This window comes from Hyperoodon ampullatus (assembly GCF_949752795.1).
Source record: "Hyperoodon ampullatus genome assembly, chromosome: 14".
Classification (NCBI taxonomy): Eukaryota; Metazoa; Chordata; class Mammalia; order Artiodactyla; family Ziphiidae; genus Hyperoodon; species Hyperoodon ampullatus.
In genome coordinates this window covers 72465578-72487496 of record NC_136927.1, presented here as the reverse complement: position 1 = coordinate 72487496, position 21919 = coordinate 72465578, and the positions used below count along the sequence as shown (strand labels likewise).

Genomic DNA, 21919 nt, shown 5'->3' with positions numbered 1-21919 from the left:
GAGAACTGCTCTGAGCTACATCCGTGAGCCACCAGCAAAGAGTCAGCCCTTGTGAAGCTGATAATTTAGTGCGACATAAACAATACAAAGAATGAATAAGTACATTACACACTGTGAGAAGGGGAAAGAAAAAGATGGGTAAGAGGTTTCTGGGGGACTGGGGTGGAGGGGAGACGTCCGCAGCATTAAATAGTAAGGAAGGAAAGTGCCCAAATAAACTCTGTTCTTTTTTTTTTTTTTTTTTTTTTTTTTGCGGTACGCGGGCCTCTCACTGTTGTGGCCTCTCCCATTGTGGAGCACAGGCTCCAGATGCGCAGGCTCAGCGGCCATGGCTCACGGGCCCAGCCGCTCCGCGGCATGTGGGACCTTCCCGGACCGGGGCACGAACCCGTGTCCCCTGCATCGGCAGGCGGACTCTCAACCACTGCGCCCCCAGGGAACCCCTAAACCCTGTTCTTGAGTCTATGTGGTAGGAGAGTAGCGGGTGATTTCCCCAACTTTTTGGCAGGGAACACAGTCTTCATAATTTACAGTTTAATAAGAAAAAGGGGTGATAACTTCAGGAGAGAAGTGACCAAAAAGTCCTACTTGCCCAACAGAAGCGTCCCCACAGGCTAGAGAGAGATTTCCTTATCTCCGAAGGTCAGGCCAACTGTGCCCCAGATACCCCAACCCAACCAACCAGGAGTGACGCCTCCCTCCTGAAAATGGCAAGGTCACTACCCACAGGGAGATGGGAAGTGGACAAAACAGGGGGTTGAGGTCTGCCAGCCCTGCCCTCAGAGAGTCAAGCATTGATGAAAAATCCAAGGGTTTCGACCATCAACCCTCTTGACTGCCATTTCAACTTTCTTCCTTGGGCTCTGTCGTTACAATGGGAACTCACATTTATTAACATCTGCAAGGCCCAGACACTGTGTCTCTCACATTTATGTGTTTAATCCTCTTGGCAACAATGTACAAATATGACAAGTGAGGCCCAGAGAGGGTAAGCAAATTATTCTTGGAAACACAGCCTGGGATATGTTATGGTGGCCATCTCTGGAAAGTATAACCACCACACTGATTCATTCATTCTTTTTATTGAGCACCTACTACACAGCAGACACCACGCTAAGGTGCCAGGGACTAGGGAGTGAAGAAAACAAGCACGATGCCACTGGTTGGAAAGCTTACTGTCCTCAAGGTAGAACAGACACTCAAGTCATCTCATAGATATATCATGCAAGGGGGAAAATACACTGGAGGCTGAGATAGAGAATAACAGGGTAACTGCATAGATTAGGGGCGTCGGAGTCTTGGAGGAGGTGAGGATAAAGCGGAGACCTGAAGGGTGAGCAGGAGCCAGCCTCGTGCAGAATGAAGACAAGGACATTCCAGACCAAGGGAACAGCATATGCAAGGCCCCTCAAGCAAAAAAGACCATGCGGGTGGAGGTGTCTGGGGAAAAGCAAGAAGGCTGGGGTAGTTAGAATAGAGTCAATGGAGGCTGGCTTTGCTCCCCACCGTATCCCCAGCACAAAGCCTGGGGCCTTGGACAGAGCAGCTGGGAGTGAGGCTGGAAAAGCAGGCAGGGGTTAGATCACACAGGGATGTCTGCACCAAAAAAGGCATTTGATGTTACCTACACACCAGGGGAAGCACTGGAAGGTTTTAAGCAGAGGTCTGATTTCAGTTGGGCAGAGTTCACCAAGCCACAACAGAGACCCATGAGCGATTCTGCCCAGAGAAATGACAGGATCTAATTTACACATCAGACGGAGCTCCATCACGGTCGGGATGGTTCCTCAGCTCATCGTGATATGTGACTTGTGGTCACACAAGTGACTGGATAGTGAATGTCCCCAAAAGCTAAGTGCCCCCAGCTTGTATGTGGGAGGTGGCCACCTTTCAGAAAAGCAAGACAAAGCAGCAAGTGACAGGACCTGTTGACAGAGCATCGGACAGACTCAAGGCTGTCGGCAGAGGGAATATTGTCCCAAAGACGCCACAACCGGGTGGTGGCTTATTGTTAACATGGAGTCTTTAGGAAAACACAATTATGTGCTTCACTGATACTATAAGACATAATCCAAGACAGCACGCAAACATTTAGCGATCGATCCACAAGACAAGTAAAAGGACTAACACAAGAGCCAGTGGAGGAAATGCTTGTACTGCACAGGTGGGAGGCCAGGCCCTGCAGCTTGTTTTTTTTTTCTCTTTGTCTCATTTAAAATCAAAGTTTGGCTCTTAGGCACCCATAGAGAGTTTTGGAAAGGGAATTAAAATTAAGTATCCCAGATGCTTAAACACATGTTATTATCTCACTTAATTTCATCAACAGGTAAGCACAGTTAATCCCATTTTGCAGATGAGGAAACTGAAGCCCAGAGATAATAAGTAGCTTTCCAAGTGGCCTTGCTCCCCTCTCTAGCCTCATCTCTTGACACTCTTGGCCCCTTCGATGGCTTTGCATGTGCTGTTCCTTCTACCTGGAATGCTCTTCCCTATCTTCTTCACATGGCCAATTTCACCTTCAAGCACAGGCCAGGTGTCCCCTCATCTGAGAAGACTTCCCTAACTCCCCCGCTGCCTGGCCTGGTAGTCTCACACCCATTTGGAATTGTTTCTTTTTGCCTGTCTCTCTAATATGTTAGACTGCGGCTTCTCAAGGACAAGGACCAGGTCTTCATCTCCTTTCCATGCCTGGCATATACCTCCAAGCCCTGCATACAGCAGGCAGTGAATGTTCTTTGCATGGCTGAATGAATGAATGAGTAAATGAATTAACTCTTAATAAGTTTCAAAGCCAGAATTTGATCCCAGGCCAATATGACTCCAAAGCATATCTCTTGGCCAGAGCGTGAGTGTGTCTTGTATAATCAATCAGAAAACGTACACAAGCATGGGATACATTTCAAAACATACCAAGGGGGCTTGCCTGGTGGCGCAGTGGTTGAGAGTCCGCCTGACGATGCAGGGGACACGGGTTCGTGCCCCGGTCCGGGAAGATCCCACATGCTGTGGAGCGGCTGGGCCCGTGAGCCATGGCCACTGAGCCTGCGCGTCCGGAGCCTGTGCTCCGCAACGGGAGAGGCCACAACAGTGAGAGGCCCGCGTACCGCAAAAAAAAAAAAAAAACACCATACCAAGGGCTTCATTCATCCCTCCAAAAGAACTGCTGAAAAGCGCCATCCCTCAGGGGAAAATAGGATTGCGAATATGGACAAAGGGTTAACCAAACCCTTTTCCCTTTTGCAAAAGCATTTCAGCTTTTTAAACTGTCTAGCGTAACTCCCTTGGAAACCTGATGAAGGCAGGATGCTAACTATATGACTAGGTAACTCTGCTTGTGGTAAAATGACCCTTGATTGGTAAGTTGCATCTGGACTGGAAGGAACTATAAATAAGTTATAAATAAATTACAAAGACTTGATAAAGAAGCCATAGTTAAAGTTGCCCTGAGTGTAGTGACTCTTGTAACTGACATGCCCCTTGCAGGGACCTTTGATGTGGAGACTATGGAATTGTTACAAGAGATGTTCCTTTGGGAACTAAAGCTTCTAAGTCAGGGTGGCTTCCAAACCCACCCATTGTGGGTCTCACTCCCTTGCATCTTTACTAAAACCTGGCAGGGCGGGGGTTGACAAAGAGAAGAGCTGCTGGCCATCTCTGTGGGCTCCCGCAGAGCCCGCTGCTAGAAGTGCTCCCGCAGAAGAGGGACAGATCATGTGCCCTGCTGGCAAGCGGTGGTTCCTGTCCCAAGTCCTTCAAGGAGACAGGTACCAAGGGTAACCTGTGTGAGTCTTGTGAGTCTGAATGTTTCATTGAACTTGAAAGGGTTCCTGTGAGAGCTTCAATGAGAAAGAAGAGAACTGATGCAGAGGAGAAACGAGACCACCCCAACCAGAAACACCACTACACTTAATTCTGAACTCAAAAGCTCCTTAGACCTCCAATTTATAAAAAGACATAAAAACCTGGGATGACATCTATGCTCACTGTCCTTCGAGGGTCCAGCTGACCTGAACAGCACCTGGCACAGAAATGAGGGAGGGGATGACTTACCTGATCTCCCAGAGGCCTCACCACAAACCTGAGATGCAAATGCAATTATGTGAGATAACTGAGGCTCAGAGAGTTTAAGTGACAGGTCCAAAGTCACACAGCTTGTAAGTGACAGGGTATGAACCCAGGAACTTCCATAGAACTCAAAAGTTATATTTGAATCCACTATCTGGTTTTGTATAAAAATTAACTTACAGCTCTGGTGGACATATAGAACAGAGAATGCATAGGGGTGGGGTGGGGTAAAGGGACCTCCTTAAATAATGTAGGTAGTACCCAATAGGCACTCGTTAAATCTTTGCGGAATAAATGAGCAAAGAAAGGCCCTGGGTCCACCTTCCACATTATCAAGTTCAGTTCGAGTCAAAACATAGCACTGCGGAACAATAAAATTTATGCATGAGATTGACCCTGGGTTATACTACTGAGTTGGATTCGTTTCCAACAGGTTTCTATATCATTCCTACAAATTAGGCCCAACTTCGAGATAAGCACATTTGAATTAGCTCTAATGTGAAGGCATTCTATTACCAAATGATGTTCAAAGTTGAAAACCAAGGCAGGAGGCCCAGCTGGGAACCCCCTGGCCCCCAGAATAGGCAATGCATCAACAGTAAAAACAAGGGGTGAGCTGGTCCATTCTTGCATCCCTGCAGAGGGCGAGAGCTCCAGCGGGCACCACGGAGGCTGCAGGAGCAGGGAGAGCATAGGCCAAACCCCAGCTCTGCCAACCAGCTCCTCTGCTGCCCTTTGTAACTTGACCTATTTGGATCTCGGTCTTCTCAGCGACACGATGGGGACACATGTGCCTAGCATAGTTCTTACAAAGATTCAGCGAGATGATATGAGTGAGTGAGCCTGACACGCAGTAAATGCTCAGAGAATAATTTGTGCTTATTTCTACCCTACTTTCTCCATAAAACAGCACAAATTTTAGAAATAAAAATCTGTGAGAGGGGGCTTTTTGTTCAAGATGATGGGTAGAACACATACTTTTACCTCTCCCCTCTTCTAAACCCCACCAGAATGACAAAAAAGGGGAGGTAGATACACCCACATATTCATAATTCATATGTACACACACACATATATTCATAATTCAGATAGAGAGAGGAAAACTGCATAACTCCAAAAGAGCCCATAAGAAAACAAGAAAGGGCTGGGCATCAGAAACATTGAGAGGGTGCTGGAAAGTAAGAAGTCGAAGAGACAGACTGACAATGAAATCTATCAGTTCTAAGGCACCAGCACACCAACACAAGACCTCCAGAAAAGCTATTTTCCTAACTGAACCCCAGAAAATCCCACAGCACAGGCAGCAGGGGCTGAAAGCCCTGGGCAGGGGGAGGTGACTTGACCTTTGTGTTAGTCTACAGTCCTCAGAGAAGCTGACTGTTGGTTTTGCCCTGAGGCTAAAGCCAGGAAGACGAACTCTTTAATTAAATGAGAAATCTGTCTCAGGGATTCCCCCACCAGGGATGGACATGATGCAGGAAAAACAAAGTGCACCACTGCCCACGGGTAACTGCTGGCTGATAAGAGAAACAGATGTCCCCAACCTCAAGTGAGGTTGTCCCATGCTCTAGTAGAAGTCTCCAGCTTTAAGTGTTTACACACAGGCCCCACCCAGGGCACCTAAAATCAACATTCACATTGCCTACCCACATGCTCGTGGCTTTCACAGATGTTGAGGAAACTTACAATGACAGAACAGATCAATCTAGACCCTTGTTCACAAATAAACGTCAACCAAGAATCACCAGGCATTTGTAGAAAATATCAGCATAAAAGAGAGACCAGGAAGTGAACCAAAGACCTAACCAGCAAGAAAACAGAGTTAATGCAGCAAACAGAAGATAACTTTTTTATAAAACTGAAACATTATCTTCAAAAAGATTCAAGATATTCACATATCCATTAAAAAAAGGATGGGCTACTAGAACATAAGCTCAATCAAGAAACAATACAGAATTCTGAGAAATGAAAAAGTGATTACAGAAATAGAAACCATAAACTCATTAGAAGTACTGAACTGAAGAATGGTTATGCCTGGAAGTACACCCACCACACTCCCCTCAGTGGTTAGCCCTGGGGAGCACGGCTGAGAGGGCAGTGGGGAAAATGAAAGAGAATGAGAGGGGGCTCTCCTTTTTTTTATTCTAATATATTTCTGTGTATTTTATAGAGAATAAAAACAATTAAAAGAAAAAGAATGGCAGGACTCAAGACAAAGGCAGAAATGATAGAAGAATGAAATGAAATTGGGAGTGAGTTAATGAGCAAAAGATGTCCCATGAAGGCTTCCCTGGTGGCGCAGTGGTTAAGAATCCACCTGCCAATAAGTGGTGCTGGGAAAACTGGAGAGCTACATGGAAAAGAATGAAATTAGAACACTCCCTAACACCATACACAAAAATAAACTCAAAATGGATTAAAGACCTAAATGTAAGGCCAGACACTATCAAACTCTTAGAGGAAAACATAGGCAGAACACTCTATGACAATAATCACAGCAAGATCCTTTTTGACCCACCTCCTAGAGTAATGGAAATAAAAACAAAAATAAACAAATGGGACCTAATGAAACTTAAAAGCTTTTGCACAGCAAAGGAAACCATAAAGAAGATGAAAAGACAACCCTCAGAATGGGAGAAAATATTTGCAAATGAAGCAACTGACAAAGGATTAATCTCCAGACTTTACAAGCAGCTCATGCAGCTCAATATCAAAAAAACAAACAACCCAATCCAAAAATGGGCAGAAGACCTAAATAGACATTTCTCCAAAGAAGATATACAGATTGCCAACAAACACATGAAAGAATGCTCAACATCACTAATCACTAGAGAAATGCAAGTCAAAACTACAATGAGGTATCACCTCACACCAGTCAGAATGGCCATCATCAAAAAATCCACAAACAATAAATGCTGAAGAGGGTGTGGAGAAAAGGGAACCCTCTTGCACTGTTGGTAGGAATGTAAATTGATACAGCCACTATGGAGAACAGTATGGAGGGTCCTTAAAAACTAAAAATAGAACTACCATACGATCCAGCAATCCCACTACTGGGCATATACCCTGAGAAAACCATAATTCAAAAAGGGTCATGTACACAATGTTCACTGCAGCTCTATTTACAATAGCCAGGACATGGAAGCAACCTAAGTGTCCATCAACAGATGAATGGATAAAGAAGACGTGGCACATATATACAGTGGAATATTACTCAGCCATAAAAAGAAACGAAATTGAGTTATTTGTAGTGAGGTGGATGGACCTAGAATCTGTCATACAGAGTGAAGTAAGTCAGAAAGAGAAAAACAAATACCGTATGCTAATGCATATATGTGGAATCAAAAAAAAAAAAGGTTATGAAGAACCTAGGGGCAGGACAGGAATAAAGATGCACATGTAGAGAATGGACCTGAGGACACGGGGAGGGGGAAGGGTAAGCTGGGACAAAGTGAGAGTGGCATGGACTTATAGGTACTACCAAATGTAAAATAGATAGCTAGTGGGAAGCAGCCGCATAGCACAGGGAGATCAGCTCAGTGCTGTGTGACCACCTAGAGGGGCGGGATAGGGAGGGTGGGAGGCAGACGCAAGAGGGAGGGGATATGGGGACATATGTATATGTATAGCTGATTCACTTTGTTATAAAACAGAAACTAACACCCCATTGTAAGCAATTATACTCCAATAAAGATGTTACAGAAAAAAAAAAAAGAATCCGCCTGCTATGCAGGGGACACGGGTTCGAGCCCTGGTCCGGGAAGATCACACATGCCGCACAGCAACTAAGCCTGTGCGCCACAACTACTGAGCCTGCACTCTAGAGCCCACGAGCCACAACTACTGAGCCTGCACTCCAGAGCCGCGTGCCAAAAGTACTGAAGCCTGCACGCCTAGAGCCCGTGCTCCACAACAGAAGCCACCGCAGTGAGAAGCCCGCGCACCACAACGAAGAGTAGCCCCCGCTCACCTCAACTAGAGAAAGCCCGCGCGCAGCAAGGAAGACCCAACTCAGCCAAAAATAAATAAATAAAAATTAAAAGAAAAAAAAGATGTCCCATGATATCCTATGTCATGCCTACAAGTGACACAGGCATTTGCCTCTGAGCTTCCTGGTTGCTCAGAAAAGCTGAAAGATTGATAAAGGGACCACCATGGATGCTGACCTACCCTGAGGTGGAGGCAGGGCAAAGAGGCTCTTGAAGAATGTGACAGGACTCCAGTCCAAAGAGAAAGCCACGGTCCCCTGCCCAGATGTGACTCACTCAGGCATGGCCCAGAAGCTCCTCAGAAATCAATGTGGAGTCCTCCCTACCACACAGAAAAATGTGCGACATCTCAGCGCAAGAACTCTGGAATCCTACCTAGGAATGTGTAAGAGAATCTCCTTGGACCCCAGAAAATTCCATCAATTATCATTTTTCTTCACTCGGACCTAAGAAGCAGTTATCTCCCAGCTCTCCCTCACAGCATGAAGCAACGAAGAATCTAGCAAGTGACTCAAAAGTCTCTAAAATTTAATCATCAATATGCTGACCCTTGATTTCTTGGGAAACAAGAAGAAGGTGAGTTTTCTCCCCCAAATGCAGCTCCCTGAAATGGACACTGTGGTGCTTCCCTTTCCACCCATTCATTCCCTAACTTCTGGGCTCACAGCTATACCTTGTGGGGGCCACCTGAAGCCAGTGACCAGAGGATGCAAGAATCAAAGGAATGGATGGCCTCCTTGCCTCAGTTTGAGACAAACTGGAGTCCAGTTCCAAAGGTCCCTGTGGGATGCTTTCATCATTAACTGTATCCCAGGCCAGCATCTCCCTCTGCCCAACTGCTTCCATTACTCCCTTCAAGGTGCACCTCCTCAGAACTTCCCCCCAGATACACCTTCCACAGGCAACTCGCCACATCAGAGTCTATTTCCAGGGAGTTCAATGTAAGATTCTCTCCAAGGTGAAGGAGACGCTCCCCGTGACCCACAGGGGCCCTGAAAAGGCGGGAGTCTCTGGGACACCTGACCAAGTCCAAGTTAGGGCTACATGCCTCAGGCCAGCAGTACATCCTTACTGTCCTAGGCCAAGGCTGGAAAATCCTCCCATATTCTAGACGAGAGCTGGGTTCTCTAAGTGTGCTTCCCAGACCAGCAGCACTGGCATCACCAACTTGTTGGCACTGCACATTTTCAACTCCTCCCCAGACCTACTGAATCAGAACTTCTGGGGGTGGCACGAGCATTCTGTGTTTTAACTGCCCTCCAGGTGATTCTGTTGCACTAAAGTCTGAGAAGAAGAGCATCCCTGGCTACTGGGGGAAATCAAACACAAGTCATTAAACTTTCCCACAGCAGAATGTAAATTGGTGAAGCCACTATGGAAAACAGTATGAAGGTTACTTTAAAAACTAAAATAGTGTTACCATATGAGCCAGCAATCCCACTCCTGGGTAAAATATCTGGAAAAGATGAAAACTCTAATTCAAAAAGATACATGCACCCCAATGTTCATAGCAGCATTATTTACAGAAGCCAAGACATGGAAGCAAGCTAAATGTCCAACAACAGGTGAATGGATAAAGAAAATGTGGTGTGTGTGTGTACATATATAATGGAATATTACTCAGCCATAGAAAAGAATGAAATATTTCCATTTGCAGCAACGTGGACGGACCTAGAGAATATCATACTAAGTGAAGTAAGTCAGACAGAGAAAGATAAATATTATATGACATCACTCATATCTGGAATCTAAAAAATAATACAAATCAACTTATTTACAAAACAGAAACAGACTCACAGACATAGAAAACAAACTTATGGTTACCAAAGGGGACGGGGGAGGAGGGATAAATTAGGAGTTTGGGATTAGGAGATACACGCTACTACATATAAAATAGATAAACAACAAGGATTTACTGTATGGCACAGGGAACTATATTCAGTATCTCGTAATAACCTATAATGGAAAAGAATCTGAAAAAATATATATATATATACATATAAAACTAAATCACTTTGTTGTACACCTGAAACAAAAACACTATTGTAACTCAACTATACTGCAGTAAAAAAATAGGATACCTACTTATGATAAACCCCAGTTTCATACAAGTGAAGGATCTTTTGTAGGCATTTATAATAATATTAAACTCTCCACCAAAAAACAAACAAACAAACAAAAGACCAAAAAACTTTCCCACAGCAGAAGACCAAGAGACAGTGACCGACAATGATCTGGATCCAGCAACATGAAACATTTCATACTCTGAACCATAACTCTGGCTCCAAGGCACCTTTCTACTTAAAATCCAACCAGCTGGGATGCGACCCCCCCTCCTCCCTCCGTATAACGATTCCTGCTGTCATCCCTCTCCTCTGCAGGCAGCACTCCCTGACTTAGGCTGACAGTATCCCCAAATCCTCTCCAAGCCACCTTGTGACGGGTGCCCCTCTGCCTAGAACGCCTTCCCACCACTCTGCATGCCCCCGCCATGTAGCCTGCTTGGTGTTCCCTATAAGACTCTGCCGTGTGCAGCCTTCCCACACCTCTGACACTATCACTTCCCCAGACAATTATATATTTAATTATGACTCTGCCTTTCGAGCCACTATATTACAGATCCACACAGCCTTTCATCTAGGAAAGCCGAGTTTCCTATTGAGTCCCTGCACCTTCAGGACAGGGCTGAGTCCCCTCGCACACAGTAGGCACTCATTAAAACCTGCTGAACATCTGAAAAACCCAGCAGGAAACAGGTCATTACGCACTGAAAAGCCACAACCTTGCTGCTCATTCTAGCAGGCACCAGAAATGGCAACTGTACAGTAGCAAGTTTAAGCATCAGGGTAATTGAACAAAATTTATTATCCCGTGTTATACAACATGTTTTCACTAAGATATAAAATTACAGTTTACCAAGACTCATTAAGTTAATAATTACTTACCATATGTTTTTACTGCTGCTCCCAAACCATGCTGAAAAATCACTATGTCGGTTTTTGGTCCATGTAAATAAATAAACAGGATAACTGTCAACCACGTGGATACAGGATTTGCTGACAAGGAGACACAGGACTAAAATACCGAACAGGGGCTTCCCTGGTGGCGCAGTGGTTGAGAGTCCGTCTGCCGATGCAGGGGACATGGGTTCGTGCCCCGGTCCGGGAAGATTCTACATGCCGTGGAGCGGCTGGGACCGTGAGCCATGGCCGCTGAGCCTGCGCGTCCGGAGCCTGTGCTCCGCAACGGGAGAGGCCACAACAGTGAGAGGCTGTGTACCGCAAAAAAAAAAAAAAAAAAATACTGAACAGAAAGCACGAGCCCTAAAGCTCTGCCACTCTCATCACCATCATCTCCTAGTTTATCTGTACCACACTTTCCAGATTAGTGGTTCTCAAACAGGGGTGATTTTGCCTCCCTGCCCAGGGACTACTTAGCAAAGTCTGGAAACACTTTTGATTGTCGTGACTAGAGTGCGGGGTGCTGCTAGCATCCGGCTGGTAAAGGCCAGGGATGATGCTCCACATCCTATAATGCATGGAACAACCCCCAAGACAAGGAACTGTCAGGTCCAAAATGTCAATATTGCTGAGGCTGGGAGACACTGTTCTACATTAAAGGGAACTTCCATGTCTGTTACTTTAATCTGAGCTTCATAGCAACAATATGAGGAACGCATTACGGTCCCCTTGTACAGATGAGAAAACTGAGACTTGGGGCAGTTGAATGATGTGCACAAGGTCAGCGGCCCACGCCGATGAACAGTGCAGCTGCAATCTGAACCAGTCTTCTCTGCCTCCTAAACCCACCTCCCCTCCCACACAGATTCAAGAAGGAAAAAGAAAGATGCAAAGGAAGTGAGCAGCTCCTTGTCTGCCCAGAATGCTGCGCAGAGACCTCTTCAAACCCTAGGCCCAGGAAAATCAGATCCAGAGACCAAGGCATGGAAAGGCCTGTTGTTAGGAAGACCCTTCCCCCAGCAGCCAGTGCTGAAACTAGATTCCTCTTGCATTTTAACTTTCAATTGTGCTGCTCTTTGTGAATAGAAATGAAAGCATTTCCTGCTGGGGCTGAGTACCTTACAGGCAGGATTTCCAGCTCTGATGGCAACCGTGTGGGGGAGGTATTGATGTGCCCATTTTCCAGATGCAGAGACTGAGGCACAGGGAGGTGAAATAACTTGCCTGCACTGAAGATGGTAAGATAATGTTCAAACCCAAGTCTGCCAGGTCCCAGAATTTACACTGCCTTCCTAACCTGAGACCAGCGTTGGGAAATCCGAGAAGCAAAATAAACGCCCTACAGAATCACACGGAGCTGGCAGCCAACCTGCAGGGCAATCCTTGGGATGCGGGTGAGGCTCTTCCCAGTTTACTGGCTGCTCTCCATGCTGGGCTCTGCTCCCTGGGCCTACTCGGGGAAGTTCTTCTAGGAATGTCAGGTCAACCAAAAGACTCTTGGCCCCTGCCCTGCCCTGCTCTGGACACGATGTGCTCACCGCAAAGTCTTCGGATTATAAGAGCCAAACAGATGCTAAGTTCCTCAAGCCACAGGGAACAACAGGCCAGCCCTGAATTTGTTCATTCGACAAATATTTACTGGCACCTATGTGCCAGGCAAGCTCTGGGAATACAAAAGTAAAGGTAGACAGACACGGTGGTTCCTACCCTCTGATGCATATGAGGGCCTATCTCTTCAAAAAGCATCATCCTGGGCTTCCCTGGTGGCACAGTGGTTGAGAGCCCGCCTGCCGACGCAGGGGACGCAGGTTCGTGCCCCGGTCCGGGAGGATCCCACATGCCGCGGAGCGGCTGGGCCTGTGAGCCATGACTGCTGAGTCTGCGTGTCCGGAGCCTGTGCTCCGCAACGGGAGAGGCTACAGCAGTGAGAGGCCCGCGTAGCGCAAAAAAAAAAAAGAAAAAAAAAGCATCACCCTCATCCTTGCCGGTGCACCACACTCTACAGTTATAAAGGACATGCCCCAGACTTTATTTCGTTATATTTCCACACCATAGCTCCCCATCTCATGAGACTAATGGTCACTAATGTGCTCTCCCTTTGCACAGAGGGTAACAGAGGCCCAGAGAAAGGCACTGTCATGCTCAAGGTCACCCAGCAGACTGGGCGGGGTGGCGGGGGCTGTGTCAGGCCTGGGCTGCTGCTCCTGACATTGGTAAGGTACGGAAGTGTGGTCCTTGAGGAGCCTCTGGGACACTGGGGGAGGGGAGGGCTATAGGGAGCACCTTTAGACAGAAAGTAAAAAATCTTCCTAACAGAGACAGAGGCACCCTTCCAGAGTTCCCCCAGGACCAACCAGCCCAGGGCTCCTTCCCCAGGACCCATCGACAGCCACCTGTGCCCCAGCAGAAAGATGCTGCGGGGACCTCATCTACTAGGGTTGCTGAGCGGGTGCCTCATATCTCAAGTCTGGGTGAGGTGGGACCAGCAACTTCCACTTCATGGATTTTCTCCATAAGGAGCCTCCAATCACTCACGAACCAAGCTTGTCTAGATCCCATCCGGGGGCAAGATGCTGTGCCCAGAGCTGTGTGGGTGGAGAGTTGAATCATTCACCCGCCAGCACAATTTCCTGAGTAATTATGGGTCAGGCACTGTGCCAGGTGCTGGGCATGGTTCCTGCCTGGTGGGAGCCCACAAAAGCCTGTATACAAACAACCAAACCGCTGATATACAACGTGTGGTCTCCAGAGCTGCAGCAGCATGGCTGGGCGCTCCTCAGAGATGCAAACCCTCAGGACCCCCAGCACAAATCAGCTAAATCAGAATCTCAGGGCGGGAAGGGATGCCCAGGAATCTGTTTTGTTTGTTTGTTTGCGGTACGGGGACCTCTAACTGTTGTGGCCTCTCCCGTTGCGGAGCACAGGCTCCGGACGCGCAGGCTCAGCGGCCATGGCTCATGGGCCCGGCCACTCCGCGGCATGTGGGATCTTCCCGGACCGGGGCACGAACCCGTGTCCCCTGCATCGGCAGGCGGACTCTCAACCACTGCGCCACCAGGGAAGCCCAGGAATCTGTTTTTGTTTCAAATCTTACCAGATGATTCTTAATGGGTACATACATTTGAGACCTACTGATCTAGACCACAAGGCCTTCCCCAACCTCCCTACTTAAAACTGCAAACCGGCCCCTGGACCTAATATCCTTAACCCTCTTCCCTGCTTCATCTTTCTCCATAGTTGTAATGACGGCATCAGTCACAATACCATATCTATCTCACCCATATATTTATGACTTCCCATGCTGACACGTATGCTCCAGAGGGTAGCAATATGTGTCACTTTGCTTCACTGCTGTACCATCAGTTGCCTAGTGCAGTGCCTAGCACAAAGCGGTGCTCGATAACCGTTTGTTGATTGAATGATGGATGACAGAACATGTCAAAACCCATGCAGTTTTGAACCCCAGTTCTTGGGGTGATGGGGCGTGCCTGGAGAAAGGGAGAAGGTTGTTGGCCGTGGAGCACTGCATGGAGAAAGTGGTACCCAGGTTGGCCTTGAACACCCTGGGTTCATCCTGGGTTGGCCTTGTACCCAGGATGTTTGGACCAGGGATGAAGGATACTTGGAACACAGAGATGCTAAGTCTCTCACTAGAATAGGTCCCAGGTGGTTGATAGCATTGTTATCTAATTAGTAGCTGGTATGTGTCAAGAACTTTCCTATCCTATATCAACTCACTTAACTCTCCCGAACCTCAGAGGTAGACAATGTTGTCCTCAAGAGGACACTGAGGCTCAGAGATATTAAATAATTTGCCCCGCTCACAGAAAGACTTGTATAAGGATGTTCACAGCAGCTTTATTTATAACAGTCCCAACATGGAAACAAACCCAAATGTCCATCGGCAGGTGAATAAACAAATCGTGCTATATTCGTACGATGTAATATTACTAAATAAAATAGAAAAAACTATTGACATACACAACATGGATGAATCTTTTTTTTTTTCTTTTTTTTTTTTTTTTTTTTTTGCGGTACGCGGGCCTCTCACTGTTGTGGCCTCTCCCGTTGCGGAGCACAGGCTCCGGATGCACAGGCTCAGTGGCCATGGCTCACAGGCCCAGCCGCTCCGTGGCATGTGGGATCTTCCCGGACTGGGGCACGAACCCGTGTCCCCTGCATCGGCAGGCGGACTCTCAACCACTGCGCCACCAGGGAAGCCCTGGATGAATCTTAAGGACACTTCGTTGAGCAAAATGAACCCGAATGCAAAAATGTATATGCTTCATAAGCTCTAAAACTTAAATTAACTTAGTACACTTAAACTGAACTTAAATAAAGCATTGATAATAGAAATTAGTTAAGTAGTTTCCTCTAGGGGTAGGGGGTACTGACTGTAAAGGAGCATGAGGGAACTTTCTGGGGTGACAGAAATGTTCTATATCTGGATTGGGATAGTGGTTACATGTGTGGTTATATTTGTCAAAACTCATGGAACAGTACACTTAAAATTTGCATTTTATTGTATGTAAATCATATCTCAATGAGCTAAAATCATTTGCCCTAGGTCACAATGCTACAAGCGGAGATTTGAATCCAGGTTTGCCCAATCCCAATGGCCAGTTTCCACTAGTCTGCCATGGTTGAGCAGGAAGCCCCAGGCAATGCCCTTAGCCTGGTAAAATACCTTGCCAAAACCCTAATGAAGGGACTTCATAGTTACCCTAGAAGAACATCATGACTCCTAAGCCCCAAACCATGACAGAGACGTGTGGGGAACGCCAGACAAGTGTGAAGCTGGGAGTCCAGGAACTTGGGTTCAGGCCTCAGTTGTGCTCTTCATTTGCTATGTAACCTATGAGTATACTACTCCATGACTCAGTTTCCCCTTGTGTGAAGGAAGAAGGAGGGGATTAATGGTTCCCAGTAGGGGGCCACAGACAGGGCTACAGGGCCACAAACCCCTACGCTCACCAGGCGCCATTACTACATAAAATAAGTAATGTGCCTGTTTCATATCTTGTAAGCTATTTTTCAAATGCATGCTAATATTATAGTGATTAATAAACATCTATTTCAAAGCAAAAATGAATCCATAGCAGCTTTGAGTCATTGTGTATCTTCTCAAACAAAAGGTACCCAAAGAACAGCCACTGCTCATGACTTTGGTTTAAAGAGGCTGGAATCTCTGTGTTAGAGGATCGCTAAGGGGACAGTCACCAAGGGAACGGTCGCCAAGGGCCCTTCCAGGTCAACTGCCCCATGGCTGTCCAGCATCACTTGGCAAAGGCTTGCCCTTGTGTTTCTCAGGCCCTGTGCGGACAAGCCTCTTATCTGGGCTCCAGGGACAGAGCCCCCAATGTGCAGGCTGTGTGCTGGTTCTGCAGCCAGTCTACAGACCCCAATTGTGGTCATGGCTGCATCTTGGGCCTGTTTCCCCTCCAGTTCTGAGAGTGACCAGCTGTAAGGACGGAGCCTCTCCAGTCCCTCAACATCAGCTCCTCGGCACAACTTGCCCCACCCCCCAACCGCCAGCGCTGAAGGCAACTGCCCACTGATGATCTGCTACCCACAGGCTTCTGACCCACCCCTCCCTGAGCCAAGTGACTTCCTCTGCCTCACCCTGCCATGAGGCTGAAGGATCAAGAAGCAGATCCCACGTCCAAGGGCAATGTCAGACCTTTCTTTCACCTATCTTAGCGGCCCAGCTGCCACCCTCCTCCACCTGGACACACCCTCAGCTCTGGGTCAGGGGTCCTAGTTCACAGACAGAAACCAGAATCACCAGCTTCTGACTCCCTGATTGGTTCCCTCCCACCAGGGCTTCACACTGGTTCTTGGTGCTGAGTCAGAGCTTTACAGAGCATCAGAATAAAGCAGGGGCCTCGGCTGAGTTCCACCCCCCAAAGGCCTCCTTATGAGACCACCCCACTCTGATGGGGTTTACAGAAACACCACCCCCAAAAGGAGCACTGCAGGCGAGGGGCACCCATCCAACCAAACTCTGAGGCCCAAGTCCCCAATCTCACCCCTGCCCCCAAACCAGAAGCTGGAACCTTGCCAACTTCATATTTTAAAAAATAACAAAGCCAAGGGCAGAAGATAGACGAGCTGCCCCAAACCCAACCGTCTTCTCCTTCCTAGACTCCACTTGCTACTTCTAATCAATTCTTCCTCCATCAGATGGAAGCAGCCCGAGAACCGGCCTTCTCTTGAAGACACCATCCCCCTTCTCGGCTTCTAACTTTGCCCGTCACCGGACAAAAGATAATCGCCACATCCTCCGAGAGACCTCACTTGCCGCCTGCCCCCGGCCCACGCCGCCCCCGGCCCTGAGGGCCCCGGACCCCACCCCAAGCCCCAGGCGAACTGCGCAGGGCTCTGCCCCCAGAGTCCAGAAGCCGCTCCCCAGGCCTGAGGACGCACTCAGCCTGGGCGGCCCCAGGTTCCGCGCGGGAACGCCCCCTCCCCGCAGCATCCCCACAGCAAGAAGCTTGACGAAAAGCCCGTGGGGTGGGGTTAAGGCCCCGGAGGGCCGCCGACCCAGCCACCCGACGCGCACTCACCACACAGTGCCATGGAGCCCGCGCGTCTGCGCCAGGGCCGCGGGGAAACCCACGCGCGCCGTTCAATCCGGGCTCCGAGTGACGAAAAGCCGCGCTCGGCTCCAGCCGGCCCCGGACCAACGCACAGACCTGCGGACGCACGGACCGTCCGGCTTCCTAACTAAGTTCGAAAGTTCCCTCCCGGGCGAGGGAGGAGACGCGCACTGCGCCGCTGCACCTCAGCGTCCCGGGCTGGGCTCGGCGCGGGGAGCGGGGTCGGTCGCCGCCCGTCCGGGCTTCCGGGCACGCGAGCTCGCATCGCGCCCGAAGCAGCAGGGCTGGGACCTGGCTGCGGGTGGAGGCGGCGATCTCGGGAAAGAAGGGGTATCCCTCACCGAAGCCCCAGCCGGGAGGGGACAGGCCTCGCTCCCGGGAGGGGACAGGCCTCGCTGGGCTATGGCCAGCTCGCAATCCGAGGCCCCGCCGGGCGGTGACAACCGATTACCAAACGGCCCAATTAGTGCGCTGCGGCGCCGAGAAGTTAAAACGCCCACGCGCGAGTGTGGACGGCCGAGGTGGGGGAGGGGCGGTGTGGTGGCCTTGGCTGCCCCCGGGTGCGACCGCGTGTGACTGTGTGGCTGTCAGGGCGATTAGGGCGCCTGAGGTTCCCCGTCCATGGGGTGGCTATGGGTGACAGCGTGCGACTGAGTCACTGGGAGCGTGAGCGAGTGACTGTCGGAGCGACTTCTTTGTGTGCCTGTCCCCAGTTGTGACTGCGTGTGACGGTGGATGGGGGCATGGAACGGGTGTGTGGCGTCGTAGTGTGGGAACGGGTGGCTTGCATGTGGCGGTGTGACAGCGCAGATGGGCGAGTGACTCCGTGTGGCTGTGTAGAAATAAATGACTGTCAGGGTGACTTGTATGGGACGGTAGCGTAAGCAGGATGGCTGTGTGTGTGACAGTGGGTCACTGTGTGTCGGCTTGTGAATGCATGCGAGGCTGTCAGGGGGACGTAGGTGAGTGTGTGTCACTGTGACATCGTATGAGTGACTGTCGGGGTGACTTCTGCCTGTGATCCCAACAACTCTGGGCATGAGTGTCACCGCCAAGGGATCGGCGTGAGTGGCATGTGCCCGTCGGCGGGGCTGCTGGGTGCGTGTCCCCGCGCGTCGGCACCGCCGGCATCTCCCCGCGTGTGTCCACGAGAGCGCCCACGTCCCGAGCCGCCGGGGTACTGCTGCCCGCGCTCCAGCCCGGGGCGCTCTGGCTCGGCTCTGGGTCCGAAGGCGCGGGCAGGCCCCGCCCTCCCGGGCCCCCACCCCGCCCCCGCCTACCTTGCCGCAGTGGTAATAGTCCAGGGGCGCCAGGCTGGCCGGCTCGGCCCCGGGCCGCGCGCCCACCGCGGGCGCCGAGGGGTACAGGCGGACGTCCATGGCGGGCGCGGCGGCGGCGGCGGCGGCTCCCGCGGGTAGTGCCTGGGCGGGCGGCGGGTGGGAGCCAGTGTGCGAGCCAGTGTGCGAGCTAGTGTGGGAGCGCGGGGGGCGGGCCGGGGGCGGTGCCCGGCGGAGTGCCCCGCCCCCGCCCGCCAGCGCGCGCTATTGTTCCGGCCTCGGGCGCCGCTGAGGGCCTGGGGCCTGGACCCGATTGGGGAGGTTCCTCCCGCGGGCCAGGCAGACGCCGGGTCCCCCGCCTGGCTCTCCGCCCCCGGGGGGTTCCGGAGGGTTGCGCGCCGGTCCAGACGGCCCTTTCCCGTCCCGCCTTCCGCCACCAAGGGTGAAGGGAGGGAGAAGCCTGTACGACACCCTCCCCAGAAGTGGGACACTCCCCGCCCTAGATATTTAGGGCGTCGCTGAGCCCTAAATGTGGCGGAAGGGAAGGCACACTTTCGGAGATGGGCGCTGCCTTACCCCGGGGCTGCGGCCCAGAGCCTGAGGCCCGAGGCTGACGTTAGGATGTTCTCCCTCCGTGTCCCACTGATCTGAGTCATTGCGAGAGTGGCCCTGGAGGATTGCTGCTTAAATTCTCACTTTACGTATGAGGAAACTGAGGCAAGGACTTGTGGCGTCGGTAATGGAGTGGGCTCCGCTGCCCCCAGAGGATCTAGGACTGAAACCACCCGGAGAAGGCAAAAGGATCCTTCTTCCTTTAATGACAGAGAGAGGGCCGTAGAAATAGCCTAGAAAGTGAAGTTCTGGGGAAGAGTCCAGAATCTGCCACCCCCATCACCACGACCAACACCACCACCATGGTCTTTTGGAGTGAGAGAAGAATGGAAATGAGATGGCTCCCATGGTGGGACAGAGAGGTGACTGAAACAGTCTCCCCCGCCACACACACACACACACACATAAAAAAAGTCCCCTAACTCCTCACATCACCTGCTGGCAGCTGGCCTGTTGCTTCTCCCCTTCCCATCTAAGAACTGTCGACTCCAACAGTCTCCACTCCCTCACCTCCCATTGACTGGGCCACCACTGCCCTCTGCCTTCCTGGCTCTGGCACACTGGGGATGCCTTGCTGGGAAGGGTGCAAGGCCAGGAGGCAGAAGTGAATTAGAATGGGATTCTTGGGTGGCAGCAGGACATGAGATGCTATCTGGAAAAAAAGGGAGTGAGCCCCCTGCCCACCCAGGAACCAGCTTAGAACTTAGCTCCCAACTGCAATTTGGGCTTTGCTGGTCCTGGCTTCAAGCTAGGACCACTATTTGTGACCATAAAGATCCCCTAATACAAGACAGGTGTGGGAAACAGGCTTTCACTAAAGGTTTGGGAACAACAGAAGGAAATTACAGCTCAGAAAGGAAAGAACTTCTAAATAAATTTCAGCAGTCATTGTTTCTAGAATTCATTGCCATATCTCATTAGAAGGAATTTCCCACTGGCCTCTCTCCTTTTTTCCATCTGGACATCCAACTGACCCAGCAGTATTTATTGAAAAGATCACCTTTCCTCCCACTTCTCTGCAGTGTTAAGTTTGTCATAAATCAAGTAGTCCACGTGTGCATTGGACACTTTCTGAATTTTCTAGTCTGTTCCATTAACCTATTTGTCTCTCATTGTGCCATTATCAGTCTGAATTTCTATAGTTTTATAATAAGTCTTAATGTCCCATAGCATGAATCTACCCACTTTTATCTTCGGGAGTACCTTGACTGTTCTTGACATTTGCATTTGCACCTTGAATCTCTGGATCAATTTGGGTAAAACTGACATTGTCAACATTGTCTTCCTATCCATAAACATGGTATGTCCCTTCATTTATTTAGGTTTTTTTAAAAATCATCTCAGCAATGTTTTGTACTTTCCTATGTAGAGAACTTGCACATCTTTTATTACTTTTCGTCCTGGGTATTTTATGTTTTTGACGCTATTGTCAATGGTTCCTTTATATATATATATTTTTTTAATTATCTGTTTGTTGCCAGTACAGTGTGGTAGTTTTAAAATAAGTCAGCAAATTCTTTGACATCCTCCAAAGGGGTGGAGTCTAACCCTTAAAAAGGGTTGGTCTTGGTGACTGGGTTTTAACAAATAGAATGTAGCAGAAGTGATGCTGTGTGGCTTCTGAGTCTAGGTGATGAAAGTTGATACATCTTTTGCCTGGCTCCCTCTTTTGGGACATTTGTCTTTGGAACCCTAAGCCACTATGTAAGACGTCCTCAGCTGCTGTGATTTGAAGAAGTCTAAAGTAACCCACACAGAGAATCCATATGTAGAGACCTTGAGACTAAAGAAAAGAGAGGAAAATGCCTAGCCAGTCCCCTGCTGTTCCAGCTCCATCTACTACCTGACTGCAACCACATGAAAAACTCTGAAACATCCAGCTGAGTGCTTCCTGAATCCAAAACACACAGAAACCATGAGAGATAATAGACGATTATTGTTATTTTAACCCATGAAGTTTTGGAATGGTTTGTTACTTGGCAATATAGATCTGGAACATATTACATATAGGAGTAAATTTCTGTATAATGCCCTTGTACCCAGCAACACTGCCAAACTCACTTATCCTAACAATTTATCTGTAGATTGTTTGACTTTAAAAAAATATACCATATTCTATTTCATCTGTAAAAATGAGAGTTTTAGTTTTTCCTTTTCAATCCTTAAACATTTTATTTCTTTTTCTTACCTTGTTGCACCAGCTAGTATTGCCAGTACATGTTGGAAAGAAGTAATAATAGCAGGCATCCTTGTCTCAATCCTGATCTCAGAAGGAAAGCTACCAATATTTCACCATTTATTATAGTGCCTGCTGTAGTTTTTTGCTTGCTTTTTTGTTTGATTTCATTTTGTTTTTTGTAGATACCTCTGTTGTGGGTTCAGGAGGTCAATCTTTACAGCAATCCTCTGAGTCAAGA

The 21919-nt window shown here is 49.1% G+C and overlaps 1 protein-coding gene across 4 annotated transcripts in view; it reads right to left on the bottom strand.

Annotated features, from left to right (window-relative positions):
• Nucleotides 1-18992, bottom strand: part of TOX2 (TOX high mobility group box family member 2) — a gene marked incomplete at both ends in the record, with an annotated part of 139308 nt that extends 120316 nt beyond the window's left edge. For 3 of the 4 annotated variants that reach the window (XM_079720292.1, XM_079720296.1, XM_079720295.1), the window contains one exon: nucleotides 18894-18992. In XM_079720292.1, the coding sequence (XP_079576418.1) occupies nucleotides 18894-18992 (99 nt within the window). Of the gene's footprint in view, nucleotides 1-18878 lie in introns of all 4 variants that reach the window. The other variant, XM_079720294.1, reaches the window with a different exon arrangement.
• Between the last annotated feature and the right edge of the window lie 2927 nt (nucleotides 18993-21919).